This window comes from Petromyzon marinus, chromosome 1, assembly GCF_048934315.1.
Source record: "Petromyzon marinus isolate PM22_M1 ecotype Great Lakes invasive population chromosome 1, UKy_Petmar_22M1.pri1.0, whole genome shotgun sequence".
Taxonomy (NCBI): Eukaryota; Metazoa; Chordata; class Hyperoartia; order Petromyzontiformes; family Petromyzontidae; genus Petromyzon; species Petromyzon marinus.
In genome coordinates this window covers 9,099,711-9,122,034 of record NC_133667.1, presented here as the reverse complement: position 1 = coordinate 9,122,034, position 22,324 = coordinate 9,099,711, and the positions used below count along the sequence as shown (strand labels likewise).

The 22,324-nt window shown below is 47.2% G+C and overlaps 1 protein-coding gene across 1 annotated transcript in view; it reads right to left on the bottom strand.

The window, feature by feature from the left end:
- Window positions 1–7,065: 7,065 nt before the first annotated feature.
- Window positions 7,066–22,324, bottom strand: part of LOC116944327 (P2X purinoceptor 3-like) — a 45,653-nt gene continuing 30,394 nt past the window's right edge. The window contains exons 5-12 of the mRNA XM_032957920.2: window positions 21,046–21,142; window positions 20,032–20,112; window positions 19,546–19,687; window positions 17,398–17,534; window positions 13,748–13,841; window positions 11,103–11,168; window positions 9,621–9,698; window positions 7,066–7,616 (exon numbers count right to left, since the gene is read on the bottom strand). Of these exons, the coding sequence (XP_032813811.1) occupies window positions 7,497–7,616; window positions 9,621–9,698; window positions 11,103–11,168; window positions 13,748–13,841; window positions 17,398–17,534; window positions 19,546–19,687; window positions 20,032–20,112; window positions 21,046–21,142 (815 nt within the window). The 3' untranslated portion in view covers window positions 7,066–7,496. The remainder of the gene's footprint in view (window positions 7,617–9,620; window positions 9,699–11,102; window positions 11,169–13,747; window positions 13,842–17,397; window positions 17,535–19,545; window positions 19,688–20,031; window positions 20,113–21,045; window positions 21,143–22,324) is intronic.

The window sequence follows — 22,324 nt, the reverse complement described above, 5'->3', positions numbered from 1 at the left end:
TGGGTAGTAAGTGTTTATTTTCTAATTGCTTATGCCTCAGAAAATAACAGAAAATGGCTTTTATCCCCCACAAACTTTGTTTTTGTGACCGGGACTTTGTGTGCAGGGATGCCGCAAATGCACACCGCGTTTTCTCGTTGAAAATAGGTACATTTCAAAATATCGCTCTCTTGGTCACACAATCTAAGTTTGTGGGGAATAATTGACATTTTCTGTACTTTTGAGGCATAAGCAATTGGAAAATAACGCTACCCAGGAACATTTTTTTTTTAAATTACACATTCGTATGGCCAGGTCCCAATAACATAACTTAATTATCAGCTCCTGGAGTGCAGCAATCGGTCAGGGTGGGTGCCCCGGTATTTGATTTGTTTAGAATAACTACATCACGGCTCCTCTTGCATCCCACTGGGATTTTTTTTGCACACGGCGTTGGTGTACGGTGCTTTTTTCAGGAATATTTTGCTGGGTTTAATTTCTCTTGGATTTTCTGTTTGCACAGTCAACACATAGTCACTTTAAGATGTTTTTCTTGTCCGTGTTTTTGTGTTTTTTTGTTTGTTGTGGTTGCACCCGATTCAAGAGCCGAATGGCTCACAGGGCTATATCAAAATAAATAAACTAAAAAAAACTAAAACTAAACTATAATCACATAATCGTTACGCTCACGCTTTGGAACATTTAACGCTGGAGGGGCTGTCGCTCCCGATTCGTAAATTGCAGCCACTACGGTTCCGTAGTTACGTCTTTGCAATGTTTTCGTTACCGCTCTTATTGAATTAAAATAAAAGTTTCAGTTTCATTTATTTGGAATAACCCTGTGAGCCATTCGGCTCTTGATTCGGGTGCAACCGCAATAAACAATAAAATTACAAGATACATTTATCATTTACTGCACACAAATTGAGACATCCCCTACAAAAAAAACAATAAAATCTTCCAGAAAAAGCACCATTTGTTTATGCTGCGTACTAAACTGTGCCCAAAAAAAAATCCCATTTTGATGCTAGATCACAATAATAATCATAATACATATTCTTGGTTCTTTCGGTAAAGTCACCACGTAGAAGGGAAACAATAAAATAATAAAAATATAAAACAATACAATTCTCACGGCGTTTTCACTGCAACACAAGCAATCTTCATCAGAAAATTTTCCTGCTGTGGGTTTCTTGCTGTGGTTTTAATACCTGATGATGATTGCTTGTGTTGCAGTCGAAACGTCGTGATAATTTTATTGTTTTATATTTTTTATTATTTTATTGTTTCCCTATCTACGTGACTTTACCGAAAGAACCAAGAATATGAATCCCTGCAGTCACGAAAGCTTTAAATTAAAATCATAATACAATTTAGATTAAAATTTTAAAAGGTGGAACGTAAATGCATGAATTTCGTAAAAATATATATATATTTAAACCCCGTTTTAAATACGTTTGTGTCCGTTTACACTTTGTTGAAAACGTATCTCATGGTGGTTGTCAAGGGAGGCCCAACTCGTTGCTTTGGCCACCAGGGGAGGCCCCACGCTGGTCACGCTCCTGCCAGGCCCTGTCTGTCCCACCTTGCCCCTCCTCTGCGCTCAAGTGTTGCCATCTTGGTCCGCGTGTCGACTCCGAGATTGTGGTCGACTTTATCCATCGTCTGTGAACAAATAGGGAGCTTCGTAGCTCATCGGATTCCTCCAGGATAAATAAAGATTCTGATTCCGACCATCGGCGTCAACCCAAAAATGAGCACCGCATTTTGGGAAGTCGACATTCGTCTTAGGGGCCGTCCATAAATGACGTCACGCGATTTTGGACGAATTTTGACCCCCCCCCCCCTTTTCGGCACACGGCGTCACAAAAAGTAAACTATCATCAAATATGACGTCACAAAGCTCTGTCCCCCCCCCCCCCAAAAAAAAACATGCTTCAAATCGTTTTAAACTATTGTCATTGTAGTGCGTATTTAATGTGGCGCTGCACTCTGATTGTTGTAGGAGAAAACATTTATTAAAAAGTCTATTTAATTAAGTAGAAACGTGTTGTGTATATTTATTTAAAGTTGCGCATTTTGATGTGACGTCACATTTCTCACCCCCCCCCCCCCCTTCGTCACACATCGTCACAAATGTCTGACCCCCCCCACCCCCCCAGGTGTGTGACGTCATTTATGGACGGCCCCTTAGTTGAACACGTAGTCGCGACAAATATTATCCATGAGAGGAATTTTTGGGTTAGATCGCATAGATTCGTCTTAGTTTCAAGTTTCTTTTGTACCTCCAGATGAGAACTCAAGAGACCATGATATGAGTCTTTTATATATATATAGCTCATTGGGCCTTACCTGGCAACATTTTTTTTAAGTTGAGTTTATTAGCCCGAGTGATCGGAGGCGTTCCTTTCCTGCCAGTAGGGGACGATGACTGCTTCTGTGTATAATCGCAATTGAGAATGTTGGCGTTAATTTCACATTTTGTCAAATGACACAGGCACACGATAGTCTGCGCTTGCGAATGACATCGCAGGATAGTTTACGGTCCACTGTGAAACAGTCGGCGCGTGGGTGTTATCGAGGACATCGCACACTGCAGTATTAATCAGGGCGGCGGCTGGAATCGAGCCGTGAAACCTCGGCAATAAGCCACGAACGTGCTACCGCCAGGCCATTTCGTCACCGCCCTCATATATATGTAAAGACTGGGCCTGACATAGGAATGTGGAATTGCCGTCACGGACTCGGGCATTTGCCCCAGCAGTGTGTTAAAGGCTATACGCTATACGGGGGATCTTTATCTTTGATGATGGTAGTAATTATGAAGATTTTGCTGATGATAATGATCGTGTTGGTGATGGTGGCGATGATGATAATTACGTGTGCTATGAAGAAGACCCATTGCCAGAAACGTCGCATATCTATTTTTATTTTAAGACAACATAGTGTTATTGACGAATATTTTTTTGTTTCTCTTCTGTTAATTTGAGAAATATCAGCGTCCTATAAATTGAAATCTGTATTCTTTTGATGGTGGTGGTCGTGATGGTGGTGGCGATAATGACTTGTGATGGTGTCATAGTGATCGTGATTACGATGATACTGTTGATGATTCTGGTGGTAAAACTATAGTAGTGAAAAGGATGCTCATGTGATGATGATGATGATGATAGTATTGATGATGATAATGGTGGTGTTAACGATGGGGGTTTCATTTTCTCGATTGACATTTTCCGGAACGCCCATGGGGCTGGCTGTGGGTAGGAATTATCGGCGTGAGACACGACCACTCTGAGTATACGTTTATCCACAACAATCCAATGTATTTGGATCCTATATCCATATAATCCTGCTGACATGTTTATTGGAATATAGAGTGCAACGAGGACAATAAGGCAAGCGAGAACAGCGTTCCTAAATTCTGCAATGAAGTGCTGGTCACGATTATGGTAATGATGATTCCGCTGCTGCTGCTGCTGATGATAATGTAGTTGGTGGTGATGATGGTCATGATAATGGTTTGAATCAGAATTTTTATTTAGACTGCAGGAAGAATCCGATGAGCTATGAAGCTCTTTATTCACAGATGTCCAGTATGGGCGGGTCAGCAAAGTATGGCCGGGCCAGCAAGTTTCAGGAAGATGGCCCACAATATTTAAACTGTAACAATTTTTTTTATAATAACCAGGTAAGGCCCACTGAGTTATTTCGATCTTTTTCAGAAGCGACCTGGCCACAATTGATAGCTCAACGAAGTTGCTTATGTGTAAATTGAAAGCAGCCAAATACTCTAAACGCATGTTTCTAAATGTGACGTCACATTTCTTACCCCCCCTCGTCACACATCGTCACAAATGTCTGACCCCCCCCCCCCCTAGGTGCGTGACGTCATTTATGGACGGCCCCTTGGTACTTATTCCGATTTTCAAAAAAAATCTCAGCAGGTAAGGCCCACTGGGCTTTATAGTTATTATTCAGAAGCGACCTCGCTATCACAAATTATAGCTCAGCCAAGGGCCTTATGGCGTAGACATCTATAATAGGCAAATACTTGAAACGCGTGATGTTGATTCAGTTTCAGTTTTATTTATTTTGGTATAGCCCTGTGAGCCATTCGGCTCTCGAATCGGGTGCAACCGCAACAAACAAAAAACTAAAAACATGAACAAGAACAACATCTTAAAGTGACTATGTGACTGCGCAAACAGAAAAATCCAGGAAAAAAACAGCAAAAATCTTCCAGAAAAAAGCACCGTACACCAACGCTGTGTGCAAAAATCCCAGTGGGATGCAAGTCAAACAACAACAACAACAACCACGAGACAACTTAGATTAAGGCCGTCAGTCTAACTCCGTACTACAACAAAACAAACATGTCCAAACCAAAAAAAGTTTTCGAAATCACCAAAATAAAAACCATAAAAGCGATGTAACAGTGATCATAGGGGACTGTGACCGGAATTTCACAATAAACGACATAAACAACACGTACCACCAAACCCTGCAGCCATAGCTGGCTGCATGAGTCACTCCAATTCGAAACGCGGAGGGAAAAAAAAACACCTCGGAGAAAAATCCACGCGACCACGGGGACAGAGAACACCAACAAACTTCAAACGCGCATGCGTCAAGGTAGTCGAGATCGAACCCGCGACCTCTATGTATACCAGGTGAGACAATTAACATCTTGCCACCGCGGTGCCCAAAGCAAAGCACTGTCAGCGAGCGTGGGGGCCATCAACGGCATCTCCGCAAGTCGCCGCCGGGACGGGAGCTGCCGGCATTCTTACTCATCGTGATTTAGTGACGCCCCAAACGCGCGGACGATGGACCGATCAATCACCCATCATCAGGTGTGATTCCTTGTGTTGCATTCGAAACGTCGTGAGAATTTCGTTGTTTTGTATTTTTATTATTTTATTGTTTCCCTTCTACGTGACCTGACCGAAAGAACCAAGAATATGAATCCCTGCAGTCACAAAAGCTTTAAATCAAAATTTAATTGAAGAATGTTCAAAGATCACACCCGTAGTCTTAAAAAAAGTCCTACATTCATTTAAAAAAAAGAATTAATGCGTGCATTAATGTTAATGGAAGTCAGTTTGAACATGTTAAAATAAATATAACCATGTGTCCTGAATTTTGGGCCACCCTATATCATGGCTAGATAATCGTGGTTTCTTCATGATAATCAGACTTCCCCTATAAATATGATCATTATGAGACCTCCTTTGCCAGAAACAAAATATAAGAATAGGTTTTACCCTTTTAACTGGCACAAAAACTGACACCTTTATTCAAGGCATCATGTTTGCAATAACCACAACACAAGCAGTCAAAATGCAAACAAAAAAGACAACTGATAATAATATGCACTGTCCTTGAATTTGATTGGTCCACACCTGAGACAGCCTTTCTTAGAGCCTCGTCTCCATTGGTGTTGGACCAGAAGACGCCAAAAGGCGTACAACTCAAAAACAGCGCACTATCAGAGTATTGAGGGCTCGGGGTGAGCATTAACATTATGAGACCTCCTTTGCCAGAAACAAGATATAAGAATAAGCTCTAAGAAAAGCTGTCTCGGGTGTGGACCAATCAAATTCAAGGACAGTGCATATTATTATCAGAGTTGTCTTTTTTGTTTGCATTTTGACTGCTTGTGTTGTGGTTTTTGCAAACATGATGCCTTGAATAAAGGTGTCAGTTTTTGTGCCAGTTAAAAGGGTTAAACCTATTCCTATATCTTGTTACTGGCAAAGGAGGTCTCATAATGTACATGCTCACCCCGAGCCCTCAATACTCTGATAGTGCGCTGTTTTTGAGTTGTACGCCTTTTGGCGTCTTCTGGTCCAACACCAATGGAGACTAGGCTCTAAGTAAAAGCTGTCTCGGGTGTGGACCAATCAAATTAAAGGACAGTGCATATTATTATCAGAGTTGTCTTTTTGTTTGCATTTTGACTGCTTGTGTTGTGGTTATTGCAAACATGATGCCTTGAATAAAGGTGTCAGTTTTTGTGCCAGTTAAAAGGGTAAAACCTATTCTTAAATATGATCATATCAATGAGCTCCTACGTTGTTAAATAAAGGAGATGCATAGAATCATATATATACTGTACGTTTATTAATTACAGTTGATTAGGTTACATTCACATGCACAATAGCAAGACTCTCTCCTCTAAAGTACATCTATTCATGACAATCTATAACCAGGATTTACATTTGTATAATGAGAATCCATTTCAATGAGGTTCCACTCACTTGAATAATCTTAAACTCTACCCACTTCCAATGAACTGGATAAACTGCCCGTAACCCATATCCATTCGAATCCATATGCAATCTTTCAAACCCTGATCCACTCTATTCCCGCCCTGTACCCAACCAAATTTACTCCGTCTGATCTTGGGATTTGCAGAGGACCTCCACAAAGATCTGGCCTACAGGGAGCATGTTTGAAATTAAATGAACTGGTAATGTCACGAGGTCAGAATTAAAATCCTGAGATCCAGCATCATGACAGCAAGTTTTAGGATTCGTGTCATAGGACCTTGAGCTGGGCAACTAATTCCGCATTTTCATGAGCCACATAACTCGTTTTGTGTTACCAATTTGAGTTTAACTGGAGTTCAGGTGAACTCACATTCCCTCGAGTTAGATGTCAATGGTAACTCGGTATGAGTTTCAGAATCAGTATCTCAGAAACTTTGCTCCAGGACTATGGGGCATCGGGTGTAGCATATTTAACCTTTGCTCAAAGATAGTTATCAGGACTGACGTACTGATTGAGACAGTGCTCCAGGAGACTGTGTTTCAGATGTATTTCTCAAGATATGACTCCAGAAGACTAGGGTTCAGTATGTCTCAACTTGGCTCTGAAAGACCATGCTTCAAAATCACTGTCTACTGCAGTTCCGATGAGCATGGTTGGCTACATACGGTGCAAAAGAAGTACAACATATATACATACATACTGCAATAACATTCGAGGAGACTATAATTGAGCATGAGTGTATCAATACCCAGCGCTAGACGTCTAGGTTTAAGGATCACTGTCTTAATTCGAACTCAATTCCAAAAACCTCAGTCTCAGGATCAGTATCATAAGCTTTGCATCCAGAAGACCATGTTTCACGGTCAGCGTCTTGCTTGAGCCTCAACACTCAATAGATAATGGAAGGCGAATTATCATGAGAAAGTGTTGTGACCGATGTCTCAGCCAAGCAGGGGTTTCGGGCGAGTACACATGTATGCATGTGTATGTTCAACTTCTTTCGCACCGTACATAGCCAACCGTGTTAAGTGAGGGTGTGGGTTTTAAGCAGAGGTGTGGGTGCTAATTGGAATTTTGGGTGCTAATCGGAAGTGGAGGTGAAAATTGAAGGTGCGGGTGCTAATTGGAGGTGTGGGTGCTAATTGGAGGTGTGGGTGCTAATTGGAGGTGTGGGTGCTAATAGGAGGTGCGGGTGCTAATAGGAGGTGCTGGTGGTAATTGGAGGTGCGTCGTGGAGAGAGGGATCACAGGATGGAGTCGTCAGAGGAGGGGTAGCTGCTGGGGATGCCGTTCACCCTCGCCACCGCCTGTGAGGGCGACGGTGAAAACTCCATGCTGGCCTTGCACTGCTGGGAGGAGGTGACCTGAACACAAGACACACGTGACGACACAGCTCCCTGAAAGGTTCTTTCCTTCGGCGTCGTACCGCGCGTCGTTCAGCAAATTGTTCGCGCTGAAGAACCACAACAAACGCACGTCAGCGAGCTATTCGGTTCGACGGTGAAAGTCTACGTTGTGCAGTAGTTAGTTGAGTGCAACTATCATTATTAGATGTCCATTATTTATTGAAATCCAGGTACGAGTGCCAATACGTTCATTTCAAGAGGATCTTTCTTGCATTATGGTGTTTGACCAGCTGCTTCCTTTACGAGCGAACATTCTTGCACGCGGGAGGAAAACTGGAGCAGCCGAAGAAGGAAAACCACGCACGAGGGGAAAACGCTCCGAGAGCCACGTGGATGGGTCGATGAACCCCGTTTTGTTGGACTACCGACTCCTCTAGAGAGAGACCTCGCAGCCGAACGGGTTGGGATACTTTTTAGCAGCTGATGGAATATCGTATGCATCCGAAGCTCAGGACTACAGGTGTGTTCCACCATACAAGGTAAATTATGAATTCACATGAAAAGTCCGATATGCCACGAGTGGCAAGAGACTGGACACCCGTGTTATAATGCAGAATGTCTGTCTGTCTCCATGTCACTGTGTGTCTCTGTGTCTGTCTCTGTGTGTCTGTGTCTGTCTGTTATAATGCAAAATGCCTGTGTCTGTCTCCATGTCACTGTGTGTCTCTGTGTCTGACTCTGTGTGTCTGTGTCTGTCTGTTATAATGCAGAATGTCTGTCTGTCTCCATGTCACTGTGTGTCTCTGTGTCTGTCTCTGTGTGTCTGTGTCTGTCTGTGTCTGTCTGTTATAATGCAAAATGCCTGTGTATGTCTCCATGTCACTGTGTGTCTCTGTGTCTGTCTCTGTGTGTGTGCATGTGTCTCTGTGTCTATCTCCGTGTCTGTCTCCATGTCTCTGTGTGTCTCTGTGTCTGTGTGTGTGCGGTAGTGTAGCAGTTAGCGTGCTGCGCTATGAACCTGGCGACCCGGGTTCGATTCCCGCTCACTGCCAACACCAGTGACGATTATCTGAACCGGTCCCGGGCCTCCCCTAGGTCGACTCAGCCTCAAATGAGTACCTGGTGCGGTGTGTAAACATTGCCACTAGGGAGACAAAGGTGGTCGGGCGTGGTGCTGGCCACCCACCCCCTCGTGGCCTTCATAGGTGCTCGCTAACAGCAATTGCTCCTACAGTCTGTTAAGGCTATATGGGGGATCTTTGTTGAGTGTGCATGTGTCTCTGTGAATGTCTCCATGTAGGTGTGTGCTTCTCTCTGTGTCTGTGTCTCTGTGTGTGTCTCCGTGTCTCCGTGTCTGTGTGAGTATATTCGTGTCTATGTGTGTGTGTCTCCGTTTATCTGTGTGTGTCTGTGGTCTCATTCGCACGAGTGACCTGGGGCATTAGTCTGCTGCCAACAGGACGTGAAGATGCACACTGCTGTGTATAATTTACGAATTTGTCAAATTTGAACCCTGACGCTTTCCCATGCTGATGACACGTGTACGTTATCAGTCTTTCCTCCGATTCCGGAGGAAAGACTGATAACGAATGGAATCGTAAGTAAAAGGCCATGCGGGAGGTCGTGCGGCAACAGTGTGGCGCCAGCTATCGTAGAGTGCGGTCGTGTCGCTACAGTTCTCCGAGCGGTGAGTACAGTGCCTTTGAAAACAACGGCTCTATGCCCCTAGAAATAAAATTAACGCTTGCGCGTTCTGAGACTCCTATGTCTCGGATCGGGAAAAGGTGAACTCGGCATATTCTAGCTCTGAGGATTAAACGCGTCATTTTGCCACGTGACAAACACACGGCATGCGACTCGAGATGTCGTTCCACGATATCGCCATCCCACATGGCCACCAACACACGAGGTAATGCAATGCTCACTGTAAGCGATTGAATGGAATTGTCCTCATCTCGTGAGTCATAATGATGCAGAAGCACCGGAAGAGACCTGGCTGGAAGGGATTGGCTGCACACGCACCTCCTCGAACTTGCTCTGCCGGTAGACGGAGCGCTGACGCATGATGTTCAGAAGCACCCAGTCACAGATGATGGATGCCTGAAAAAGACAAAGATCCCCGTACAGCCTTAACAGGCTGTAGAGGTGGCATGGTACGCGAGGGGGTGGGTGGCCAGCACCATGTCCGACCACCTTTGTTTTCCCCAGTGGCGATGTTTACTGCACATCGCACCGGGTACTCATTTGATGCTGAGTCGACTTAAAGGAGGCCCAGGACCGGTTCAAATAATCGTCACTGGCGTTGGCCGTGACCGAGAATTAATCTCGCGTCGCCGAGTTCGAGGCAAAGCGCGCTAAGTGCAGTACTGCGTATCACTCTTTGGTTCTTTCGGTAAGGTCGCGTAGGTATAAAATGAGATAAATAAAATCGCGACGTTTCGGGCGCAGCACACAAGCGTCCGTCATCAGGTGGGACAACCACAGCAAGAAACGTCGTGATTACATTTATTTTATTTCATACCTACGTGACTTTACCAAAAGAACCAATACTACGTGTGTATATATATAGAACATCTTTTTGACCGTACGCAGTCGACAGTGGTAATGGGAAATACACTACCGCTCCACACACGTGTACAGGGTGGCCCGGAACGCGGGACACTTAGGGTCATTTCATTTATTCTAACCCTAGCATGAAAACATTTAATTGTTTATTCGGTTCCGCCTGATGGCGGTTGCCTGTGTTGCGATCGAAACGTGGTGATTTATTTTTGTTATTTTATTTTATTTCTACCTACCACGTAACTTTACCGAAAGAACCACAGAGTATGGACTCCTGCAGTAACGAAAGCTTCAAATCAAGATTAATATTTCATTTATTATCATTATTAAATTATATTTTCCTTCTTTTTCCTGTGGGGTCACCTCAAATCTGTCGTTTACAAAACTCGACCAAGAACCCTGAATGGATTGAGACGAAACATAATTTATGAACATTAAAAGTTTACACCTGTAATCTTGAAAAAAAAATCCTACATTTATTTCAAAAGAGAATGCATACATAAATATTAATGGGAGTCAGTTTGAACATTTGTTATCAGAAATTTGAATCATCCGATGTGATTTATGAGAATAAATGGATTGATTACCGTAGTATAACGTAGTCGAGCATGTTCTATTGATTCAAAATAGATTTTTGGGTGAGGCTGCGTAAATACTAATAACAGAATATTGTATTGTATATGAGTATTGTGTTATTGTGCAGTGTAGTTCAGTATTGTGATTCATCGCATTGTATCATCGTGACCTGCTTTACATACCAGCGCATTGGATTTCCTTATTTTGACATTCCCTGTAAACGTAGTGGAGTGCGTTAAGAGGCAATGTAATGCGTCGCAATGTATTAAAGCGAATTCTATGTTGGCACAATACTCTGCAACTGCATTGTAATGCGTTGCGTGTCGTTGCAGTGCATCATAGTGCATTGTGGGCGGCCCTGCTTACTACTCCCACTGAAGTGAGAGCTGCCACGAGGTTGATGATGGTTGGGATGAGGTCAAACCTCCCGGCCTGCACACATGCACACACGCACGGTGCATAAACCATCAAGCTGCAACGTGTACAAAACATAGTTGGCACGTGTCGTGAATGGCACTGCAAGATCCGACCGTGTCCGCCCAGTGCGCGCTGAGCTGCATTGGCTCCCGGTCAGGGGCGGAGCCATGATTTTGACTTTGGGGGGGGCTCACTTCAATATTCTGAGATATCTCAGTGTGTTTATGTTTTCCAATGGGAGCCACAAATTTATACAACAAATTTTTATTGGATTTGAACGCGGAGTTTATTAATAGGTCGGAGCCGCTGATGTGGCTAATAAGTTCGATAAGTTCGAAAGGCTGCCGCTTAAGCAGCCTGCAGGGCAGCACACAAGGTGGCAGCCTGCAGGGCAGCACAAGGTGGCAGCCTGCAGGGCAGCGCACAAGGTGGCAGCCTGCAGGGCAGCACACAAGGTGGCAGCCTGCAGGGCAGCACGAGGTGGCAGCCTGCAGGGCAGCACAAGGTGCCAGCCTGCAGGGCAGCACACAAGGTGGCAGCCTACAGGGCAGCACGAGGTGGCAGCCTGCAGGGCAGCACAAGGTGGCAGCCTGCAGGGCGGCACACAAGGTGGCAGCCAGCAGCATTTTTCAGCAGCCGGATATCCGGTTATCCCCAGCCACCGCCCTGTGGCTCTGCCCCTGCTTCCGGTTGCCTAACGAACACATTACAAGGTCGCTCTCATGGCACGCAAAGTGCTTGCCACAAATGATCCACAATAGCTTGCTGATCTCGTCCAGGAGCATAAGCCATCGGCACGCAAACTCCGGCCATTCCCCGCTGTGGCTTTTGGCCAGCCATTGAAACAAAAGAGGGTCACCGCAACACGGGGGCTTTCAGATGGGCTTCTGCGGCCGTCTGGAATGCTCTTTTGCATTCTGATGTTAGGAAGCCACTGAAGCGATGCACTTTTACATCTAGATTGAAAGACTAATTTCCTTAGAACTGCTTTCTGTGTTTAGTTTGTTGTCCCCCCCCCACCTCACCTACGGATTATCACGGTTGGCTATGTACCGTGCGAAAGAAGTTCAACATACATGCATGCAGAACTCGCTATCCTTACCACCACCAATTACTACCTCAACAACCTGTAACATTTTATAATCATAATCATATAATACAATAATATTTGTTTAGCCTTTGTCAATGGACTGCTGGATCAAGACGTCTTCCTTCACCACGCTGCTCAGTGCAGGTTGAGGCTGGGGTGTGGGGGTGGAGGGCAGCCCTTTAGATATAAGTTGCCGTGGTCGGGGAGAGAACTGAGTGTCGCCGGCTTCACAATGCAGCACGGTGAACCACTGCAGCCGCAGCACATTGCGTGCAACAGTTGAACGTTTATGCAATCACAGGTGAGCAGACTGACCGTGCAACACGAGGACCGTGCGATAATCACGGGAGACTAAAACCCCGGAATACAATCCACGACCTAAGAGGTGCTGTGACATTGGTAATTATGAGCCGATGAGAGGCACCAAGATAGAGAGGGCTTTAAACCAGGACCTGTATTCATGGCCATTGTGGACTCCCTAACAAGAGAGACACCCCATCCGTTGGACCGAGTTCGGGACCTCAGAAATGCAGTTTCATGCTGTGACGTTGACATTATGAACCTCCTCAGAGAGTCCTCCAGCCCCAGTGCTTGGACAGTGGTTATAGTGCTCAAATAAATGGCGATTGTGATCTTCCCGAGAGATAACCCTGCCCTTAGAATCGACATCTAGACCTTACGGGTGCTTGCTTATTGCTCTGACATGGCATTTATTAACCTTCTGAAAATCCAGGGCTCAAACTCTGATCCTTTAAGGCGCTGGCTAAGAGCTGTGACGTGCTATTATGCGTTCTCTTAAAAGAGGGAGACACACTTCGACCCATGACTCAAATCCAGGTCCATGTAGTTTCTGGCTTAGAGTTCCGACAATATCATTAAAAGGCTTAATGTTTCTTACCCACGCAAACAAAAACAATCAATCTTTGAATCAATACAAAGTAATTATTGCCCCCTACTGTGAAAACTTAGCAGGACCTTGCTGAAATGGAGTCATTAGACTAAATTAAGCTTTCCTGGGTAAACAAGTGTAATAAAGCATAATAATTGTTTTGTCGGTGAGGTTAGGGTTTGAACCCCAGTGCAAGTGATGATGAGGTCAGGGTTTGAACCCAGGCAGTGTGAGCTCTGATGAGATCAGGGTTTGAACCCAGGCAGTATGAGCTCCGATGAGGTTAGGGTTTGAACCCAGGCAGTGTGAGCTCCGATGAGGTCAGGGTTTTAACCCAGGCAGTGTGAGTTGTGATGAGGTCAGGGTTTGAACCCAGGCAGTATGAGTTGTGATGAGGTCAGGGTTTGAACCCAGACAGTGTGAGCTCCGATGAGGTCAGAGTTTGAACCCAGGCAGTGTGAGTTGTGATGAGGTCAGGGTTTGAACCCAGGCAGTGTGAGTTGTGATGAGGTCAGGGTTTGAACCCAGGCAGTGTGAGCTCTGATGAGGTCAGGGTTTGACCCCAGGCAGTGTGAGTTGTGATGAGGTCAGGGTGTTGCGACGAAGTGGCCTTACCTGGCCAGACACGAGGATGTCGATACGCACTCCGTACGCCTTGATGAGCGTGCGGTGCTCCGTGCCGTTGGGGAAGACGTAGTGCTTAGCGAACCTGGCGCGGAACGAGAGAGGGCAGCCCAAGCGTGGTTGCATCCCAATGGGCTTTTTGCACACAGCGTTGGTGTACGGTGCTTTTTCTGGAAGATTTTTGCAGTTTTTATCCTGGATTTTTCTGTTTGCGCGTAGTCACTTTAAGATGTTTTTCTTGTTCACGTTTTTGTTTTTTGTTTGGTGCGGTTGCACCCGATTCAAGAGCCAAATGGCTCACAGGGCTCTACCAAATAAATGAAACTGAAACTGTGTGCGTGTTTGTGCGTATTATTAACAGACTATACGGGGGAACTTTCTCTTTGTTTGTGCCTGTTACGACTGTTGGGGAAAGTGCTGTTAGCGAGCACCAATGAAGGCCGGCACGGCACAAGTGGGGGTGGGTGGAGGCACCACGCCCGGCCGCCGTTGTCTCTCTGCTGGCGACATTTACACACCGCACCAGGTACTCAATTGCGGCTGAGTCGACCTAGGGGAGGCACAGCACTTGTTCCAACAATCGTTACTGGTGGTGGCCGTAAGCGGGAATCGAACTCGTGTCGTCGGGTTCGTATAGCGCAGCGCGCTGACCGCTACACTGCCGCTGACATCAAACACACAGACGCACGTGCATATGCGGCACGAGCATTTACAAGACAAAGATCCCCCGTATAGCCTCAACAGACTGTAGGGGCAAGTGCTGTTAGCGAGTAGGCCCGGCACGGCACACGAGGGGGTGGGTGGCCAGCACTACGTTGGTGTGGGGTGTAGCGGTGAGCACGCTGCGCTACGAACCCGGCGACCAGAGTTTGATTCCGGCTCACGGCCAACACCGGTGACGATTATGGGAACCAGTCCTGGGCCTCCCCTAGGTCGACTCAGCCTCAATTGAGCACCTGGCGCGGTGTGTAAACGTCGCCACCGGGAATACAAAGGCGGCCGGGCGTGGTGCTGGCTACCCACATCCTCGTGTGCCGTGTCGGACTTCATAGGTGCTCGCTAACAGCACTTGCCCCTACAGTCTGTTAAGGCTATAGAGGAGATCTTTGTCTTTGTTTGTGCCTGTTATGGGGAGACAAAGGCGGTTGGGCCTGATGCTGGCCATCCACCCCCTCGTGTGCCGTGCCGGCCTTCATCGGTGCGACTCGCTAACAGCACTTGCCGCAAAAGTCCGTTGAGGCTATACGGGGGGTCTTTGTTTTTGCGTGTGCCCGTTACGAGGAGCGACGCTCACAACAACGACGACGACGAGCAGAGTGCCCGGCGGCTAAAACGAAAGCGGGCGAGCACGGGGTGTTTGCATCTGCCCCAAGTCATCTCAGGTCAGTCAAAAATAGCACGTGGCGGCACCCGGCGTCCGTCCCGCCAACCCCTTGCCACGCGAGCCTTCGACCTCACCGGCCGCCGCGACCTCGACCGCCGCCGTGACCTCACCAGCCACCATGACCTCATCAGCCACCATGACCTCACCAGCCGCCGTGACCTCACCCGCCGCCGTGGCCTCACCAGCCGCCGTGACCTCGCCCGTTGCCGTGACCTCACCCACCGCCGTGACCTCCCCCGCCGCCGTGACCTCGCCCGCCGCCGTGACCTCACCCGCTACCGTGACCTCCCCCGTCGCCGTGACCTCACTCGCCACCGTGACCCCACCAGCCGCCGCGACCTCACCCGCCACGCCACTTGAAGGGCGGATGGGGGGCTTGTTTTGTTTGTGCCGCCCTTTCGCCGTTGCATGCGCGGGTGTCCGCGAACCGCGAGGATTCCGTGTCCCCGCAGGTGTTTGGCTGATGTTGGTGTTGGTGTGACGCCACGGTGTTGATGATGTTGGTGTTGGTGTGACGCCACGGTGTTGATGATGTTGGTACTGACGTGGGTGTTGGTGTGACGCCGCGGTGTTGATGATGTTGGTACTGATGCTGGTGTTGGTGTGACGCCACGGTGTTGATGATGTTGGTACTGACGTGGGTGTTGGTGTGACGCCACGGTGTTGATGATGTTGGTACTGATGCTGGTGTTGGTGTGACGCCACGGTGTTGATGATGTTGGTACTGGTGTTGGTGTTGGTGTGACGCCACGGTGTTGATGTTGTTGGTACTGGTGTTGGTGTTGGTGTGACGCCACGGTGTTGATGATGTTGGTACTGATGCTGGTGTTGGTGTGACGCCACGGTGTTGATGATGTTGGTACTGATGCTGGTGTTGGTGTGACGCCACGGTGTTGATGATGTTGGTGTTGGTGTGACGCCACGGTGTTGATGATTGTTGGTACTGATGTTGGTGTTGGTGTGACGCCACGGTGTTGGTGATGTTGGTACTGATGTTGGTGTTGGTGTGACGCCACGGTGTTGGTGATGTTGGTACTGATGTTGGTGTGACGCCACGGTGTTGGTGATGTTGGTACTGATGTTGGTGTTGGTGTGACGCCACGGTGTTGGTGATGTTGGTACTGATGTTGGTGTTGGTGTGACGCCACGGTGTTGATGATTGTTGGTACTGATGCTGGTGTTGGTGTGACGCCACGGTGTTGATGATGTTGGTACTGATGTTGGTGTTGGTGTGACGCCACGGTGTTGATGATGTTGGTACTGACGTGGGTGTTGGTGTGACGCCACGGTGTTGATGATGTTGGTACTGGTGCTGGTGTGACGCCACGGTGTTGATGATGTTGGTACTGACGTGGGTGTTGGTGTGACGCCACGGTGTTGATGATGTTGGTACTGCTGTTGGTGTTGGTGTCAGCGGCGTTCCCGTTGGCATCCCCGCGTTGGCTTTGTCGTTCACGTTGCAAGTTGACAAACCGCCACTGTGTTGATGATGTTGGTGTTGGTATTGGTGTTGATGTTGGTGTTGATGTTGGTGTTGATGTTGGTGTTGATGTTGGTACTGATGTTGGTGTTGATGTTGGTACTGATGTTGGTGTTGATGATGTTGGTGTTGATGTTGGTGTTGGTGTTGATGTTGGTGTTGTACTGATGTTGGTACTGATGTTGATGTTGGTACTGATGTTGATGTTGGTACTGATGTTGGTGTTGATGTTGGTACTGATGTTGGTGTTGATGTTGGTACTGATGTTGGTGTTGATGTTGGTGTTGGTGTTGATGTTGGTGTTGATGTTGATGTTGGTACTGATCTTGGTGTTGATGTTGGTGTTGATGTTGGTACTGATGTTGGTGTTGATATTGGTGTTGATGTTGGTACTGATGTTGGTGTTGATGTTGGTACTGATGTTGGTGTTGATGTTCGTGTTGATGTTGGTACTGATGTTGGTACTGATGTTGGTGTTGATGTTGGTGTTGATGTTGGTACTGATGTTGGTGTTGATGTTGGTACTGATGTTGGTGTTGATGTTGGTGTTGATGTTGGTACTGATGTTGGTGTTGATGTTGGTATGGATATTGGTGCTGATGTTGGTGTTGATGTTGGTGCTGATGTTGGTGTTGATGTTGGTGTTGATGTTGATGTTGGTGTTGATGTTGATGTTGGTGTTGATTTTGGTGTTGATGTTGGTGCTGATGTTGGTGTTGATGCTGATGTTGGTACTGATGTTGGTGTTGATGTTGGTTGTCGGGGGTTTGACCTCACCGGAAGTTGTACCCTGAGCCCACGGGGTTCTCCTTGGACACCGTGTCGAGGCGTCGGAACGAGTAGAGCGGCTCGCAGAGCGAGGTGTTGAAGTCGAGGTCGCACCTCCAATCGATGAGGACGCCCAGCACTCCACCCTGCACAACGGGGCACAAAGATCCCCCCGTGTAGTCGAAACAGAACGTTGGGGCAAGTGTTGTTGGAGAGCACCGGCACGGCACACGAGGAGGTGGGTGGCCAGCACCATGCACGGCCACCTTCGGTGCCGTCCATAAATGACGTCACGCGATTTTTGACCCCCCCCCCCAGTCAAACGGCGTCACATCAAATATGACGTCACAAAGCTCTGCCCCCCCCCCCCAGAAAAAATATATATATACTGTAAAACATGCTTCAAATCGCTTTAAACTATTGTCATTGTAGTGCGTATTTAATGTGGCACTGCACTCTGATGTTGTAGGAGAAAACATTTATTAAAAAGTCTATTTAGTTAAGCAGAACGTGTTGTCTATATTTATTTTAAGTTGCGCATTTTGATGTGACGTCACATTTCTCACCCCCCCCCCCACACACATCGTCACAAATGTCTGACCCCCCCCCCCCCCCCCAGGTGCGTGACGTCATTTATGGACGGCCACTTTGTCTTCCAGTGACGATGTTTACACATCACACCAGGTACTCATCTGAGGCTGAGTCGACCTAGTGGAGGCCCAGGACCCGGTTCAGATCATCGTCAATGGTGCTGGCCGTGAGCGGGAATCGAACTCGGGTTTCCGGGTTTGTACTGCAGTGCGCTAATAACCACTGCACGACCCCCTCACCCACACCACAGCACACAACCCACGTGTATGCCGTACGCATCAACACAGCAGTACAATCATTGGACCTCCTTTGCCAGTACCAAAATATAATAATAGGGTTTCCCCCCTTTTTTTGTCTTTGAGCTGTTACGCCTTTTGGCGTCCACTGGTCGAGCACCAATTGGGTCGAGGCTCAAAAGAAAGCCGTCTCTGGTGTGGACCAATCAGTTTCAAGGACAATGCAAATATTATCAGAGTGTGTTATTTGTTTGCATTTTGACTGCAGGTATTGTGGCTAATGCAGACATGATTCCTCGTAAAAAGGTTTCAGTTTTGTTGCCAGAAAAAAAGAGGGAAACCCTATTATTACAGCAGTACAACTCCCACCTCCATGCCGGTGTCAGACTGCAACACTGAGGTGAGCAGTGCCATGGGGGGGGGGAGCCTGAGGCCTGATGATAATCAGCTGTTACCCTCAAAGCACACCTCTTAAACTCTTGACAATCACACCGATGAAGGTCCATGCCACAAAGCGGAGTTACCATTGATACTGGACTCTCGTCCTCTCGCAAAGTAAACCTCAACGCTGCAGGAACCTCTTCGTTGTCTCCCGCCCCCCCCCCCCCCCAGCACCTCCAATTAGTTGGCTACGTACGGCGCGAAGGAAGTTCATTATACATACCCGCAACATCTTCCCGACATGGCCTTTTGCTGCCTGCCGAGACCCCTCACCCATGCCTTCGTCACTTTTCCCAACTCAGCAACGGCAACTTTCTCGCATGTTGTGTTCAGCCCTGGTGCTCTGGCTGCCATTGGTGGTGTGTTTGAAATTGGTGGTGTGTTTGAAATTGGTGGGGTGTTTGAAATTGGTGGTGTGTTTGAAATTTGTGGTGTGTTTGAAATTGGTGGGGTGTTTGAAATTGGTGGGGTGTTTGAAATTGCTGGTGTGTTTGAAATTGGTGGGGTGTTTGAAATTGGGGGTGTGTTTGAAATTGGTGGGGTGTTTGAAATTGGTGGGGTGTTTGAAATTGGTGGTGTGTTTGAAATTGGTGGGGTGTTTGAAATTGGTTGGGTGTTTGAAATTGGTGGGGTGTTTGAAATTGGTGGTGTGTTTGAAATTGGTGGGGTGTTTGAAATTGGTGGGGTGTTTGAAATTGGTGGTGTGTTTGAAATTGGTGGGGTGTTTGAAATTGGTGGTGTGTTTGAAATTGGTGGTGTGTTTGAAACTGGTGGGGTGTTTGAAATTTGTGGTGGTGTTTGGTTCTGGTGGTGCGGCTGCCACTGGTATTGTGTTTACTTCTGGCGGTGTCTCTGACACCTGCCCTCGTGATAAGGTGGGCTTCCTCACATTGATCCCGATGCTTTTGAAGTCTTGCCCAGCACTCCTTAGGATGTCGCGCAGGGAAAAGATGGGGCACAGGTTGTTGTGCTTTGGGTGATGGTGGCACGACTTTAGGAAATTCTTGTCCATGTTCTCCGGCAGGTTCCCCCTGTAAGCACATCCACACAATCAACCACACAGTCACCAATCACAGACACACTCAACCAAGCGACCACACAGACACACAGCCAACTGCACAGTCAAACATGCAACCACAAGCACCACCAATTGCACACTCAACCAACCACGTAACCACACACCAAATCAACTTCATGATCAGCCATAGCTTTTATAAGCACCCACACACCCACACATCTGCTCAAGAATCCACTCAGTGAACCACAAAAACCACGACAAAATTGACGTTGAAAAAAATCAACTTTGACAACAACACATTTTCAGTGTGTGTGTGTGAGGGGTCTTCCCTCCCTGCCTGATCGCTCGTTTGCTCACTTTGAGACGTTGAACTTGGGGAAGCGGATGTTGTTCTTGATGAGAATGGTGAAGTTTTCTGCCGAACGCAGCAGACGCTTCCTGTAAAGAATCCAAGAATGGCCACACAATGCATCAGTGAAATAACGCGTATGCATGTGTCTGGACAAAGTTTCATCCGTGAGGTCCTCCGGCAGGCAAGACTACATTGGGTGGGTCATTTAGTCTGCCAGATAGAGGGGGCTAAACGGGCGTGGCACGGGCTGGAGAGGAGATGGAGTGATGTGGTAGAAGAGGACGTGGAGCTGAGTGGACTTGCCAATGACTGGTACCAGTGGTATCAAGATCGGCCTCTGTGGAGGAGGCTCGTGAAGGACGCTACTGGGCAGTTGGAGGCAGTCGCCCTCCAACAACAACGGAGGGCGGAGGAGCGACGCTCACAACAACGAGCGGAGCGCCGAGCGACTAAAAAACAGCAAGTTGTCAGAATAGGGGGTACAGCTGGTGCATCTACCAATCATCTCAGTCAGCCGACCCATGGCACCTGGGCCTGTCCCGAGACCTATCAGCGGGCCTTTGACCCTTCACATGGCCTCAAAATGCACCTGGCCTGGCAAAAGCGCCATGACAAATAGCAGGTATTGGCTTTCATGGATAAAATGGATTTGCTATTATTATTGTGTGTATATATACGTATGGGTGTGTGGGGAGCAGTAGTGCACTGTGCGACGAACCCGACGAACCCGAGTTCGATTCCCACTGACGACCGATAACAGTAAGCGTATATTTGAACCAGTCTTGGGCGTCCGCCAAAGGTTGACTCAGCCTTAAAAAATATATATATTACCTGGTTCGGTGTGTAAACATTAGCATTGGGGAGACAAAGGCGGTCGGGCGAGGTGTTGGTCACACACCTTTGCCGGCCTTCATATGATGTACTCACTAACAGCACCTGCCCCAACAGTCTCCTAAAGGCTCGTCTTTGGTTTGCGCGTGCGTGCAAGCTGCGTGCGACAGTGAAGCTCTCAATGTCACCCCGTGTTCTTTCCCTCCACCTCCACCGGGCACCAGGCATTCACTTCGCATGTCGACACGTTCTTGTCAAATGGCACACAGCGCCCAGTCTTCTCTCCTGCGGTGGACCCAAAGTTAAGAGGTGAAGAGGAGGTGGCGATTAGGGCATCCAGACTTGATAGAACACAGAGAGGACAACTTTCTTTTTTGTTTAACCAGGTAAGGCCCACTGAGCTGTATAGCTCTTTTCCGGAAGCGAGCTGACCACAAGTGAGAGCTCAACAAAAGTGGCTTGTCGCCTGGGATTTGTGTATCGCAGCCTAATACTCGACATGCGTGTTTCTAAATGAGAAAAATCCACACGACCATGTCGGACAACGTGCAAACTCCAAATATACAGACGTCAGGGTCGGGATCGAACCCAGGAACCTCCTCCTGTTATACCACGTGAGGTAGTAAACATTTCGTCAGCATCGCGCCCAAAGGAGGTGCAGGAGAAGGAACGAGGAGGTGAAAAGCGAGGGTTTTTTTAAATTATTTTAAAAAAAGGAAATGAGATTTAAAGCTTTCGTGACTGCAGCGATTCATAGTTTTGGTTATTTCGGTAAAGTCACGTAGAAGGGAAACAATAAAATATATATTTTATTTTATTGTTTCCCTTCTAACGTAGATTGTTATTAAACAATAAAATATATATTCTATTTTATTGTTTCCCTTCTAACGTGACTTTACCGAAAGAACCAAGAATATGAAGGCAATGAGGTTCAGACAGTGAGGAGGGAAAAAGAGGATGCAAAGTTGTAAGACGGGCGAAGGGGTGAAGAAGAGAAGATAGTGGGCAGGTCAATATTTAAAAACCGACATAGGAGGATTCATCCACAACTCTGGCGTGTAGCCTCATGAAGCCTGTTGTAATTACCGGTGAAACGTTGTACTTCAATTGTTAAAGTTGTGGGGTTTTACTCTCCAACACACCGTGCGTGCGTGCGTGTGCTGAACTCGTAACGAAGCGGCATGTTTTGTTTACGTAACAAACCTTACTCATTGGCTGTGTCGGGTGGTAGCAGGTTTAACGACACATTTATATTTATGCGATTTAACTCCCCCCCCCCACCCCCCCAAAAAAAGACCTCTGATGGATAATATTGATCGCTATAACTGACGTGATAACACCACGAGAACAGGGCTGCAGGGATCCTTAGCTTGGCACCGGAGCCAGTACAACCACGCGTAGGTCCATTGATAGAAATGTATTCTTATGCTAATGAGATGTGCATCAAAGCGTGCGCGAATGATAAGC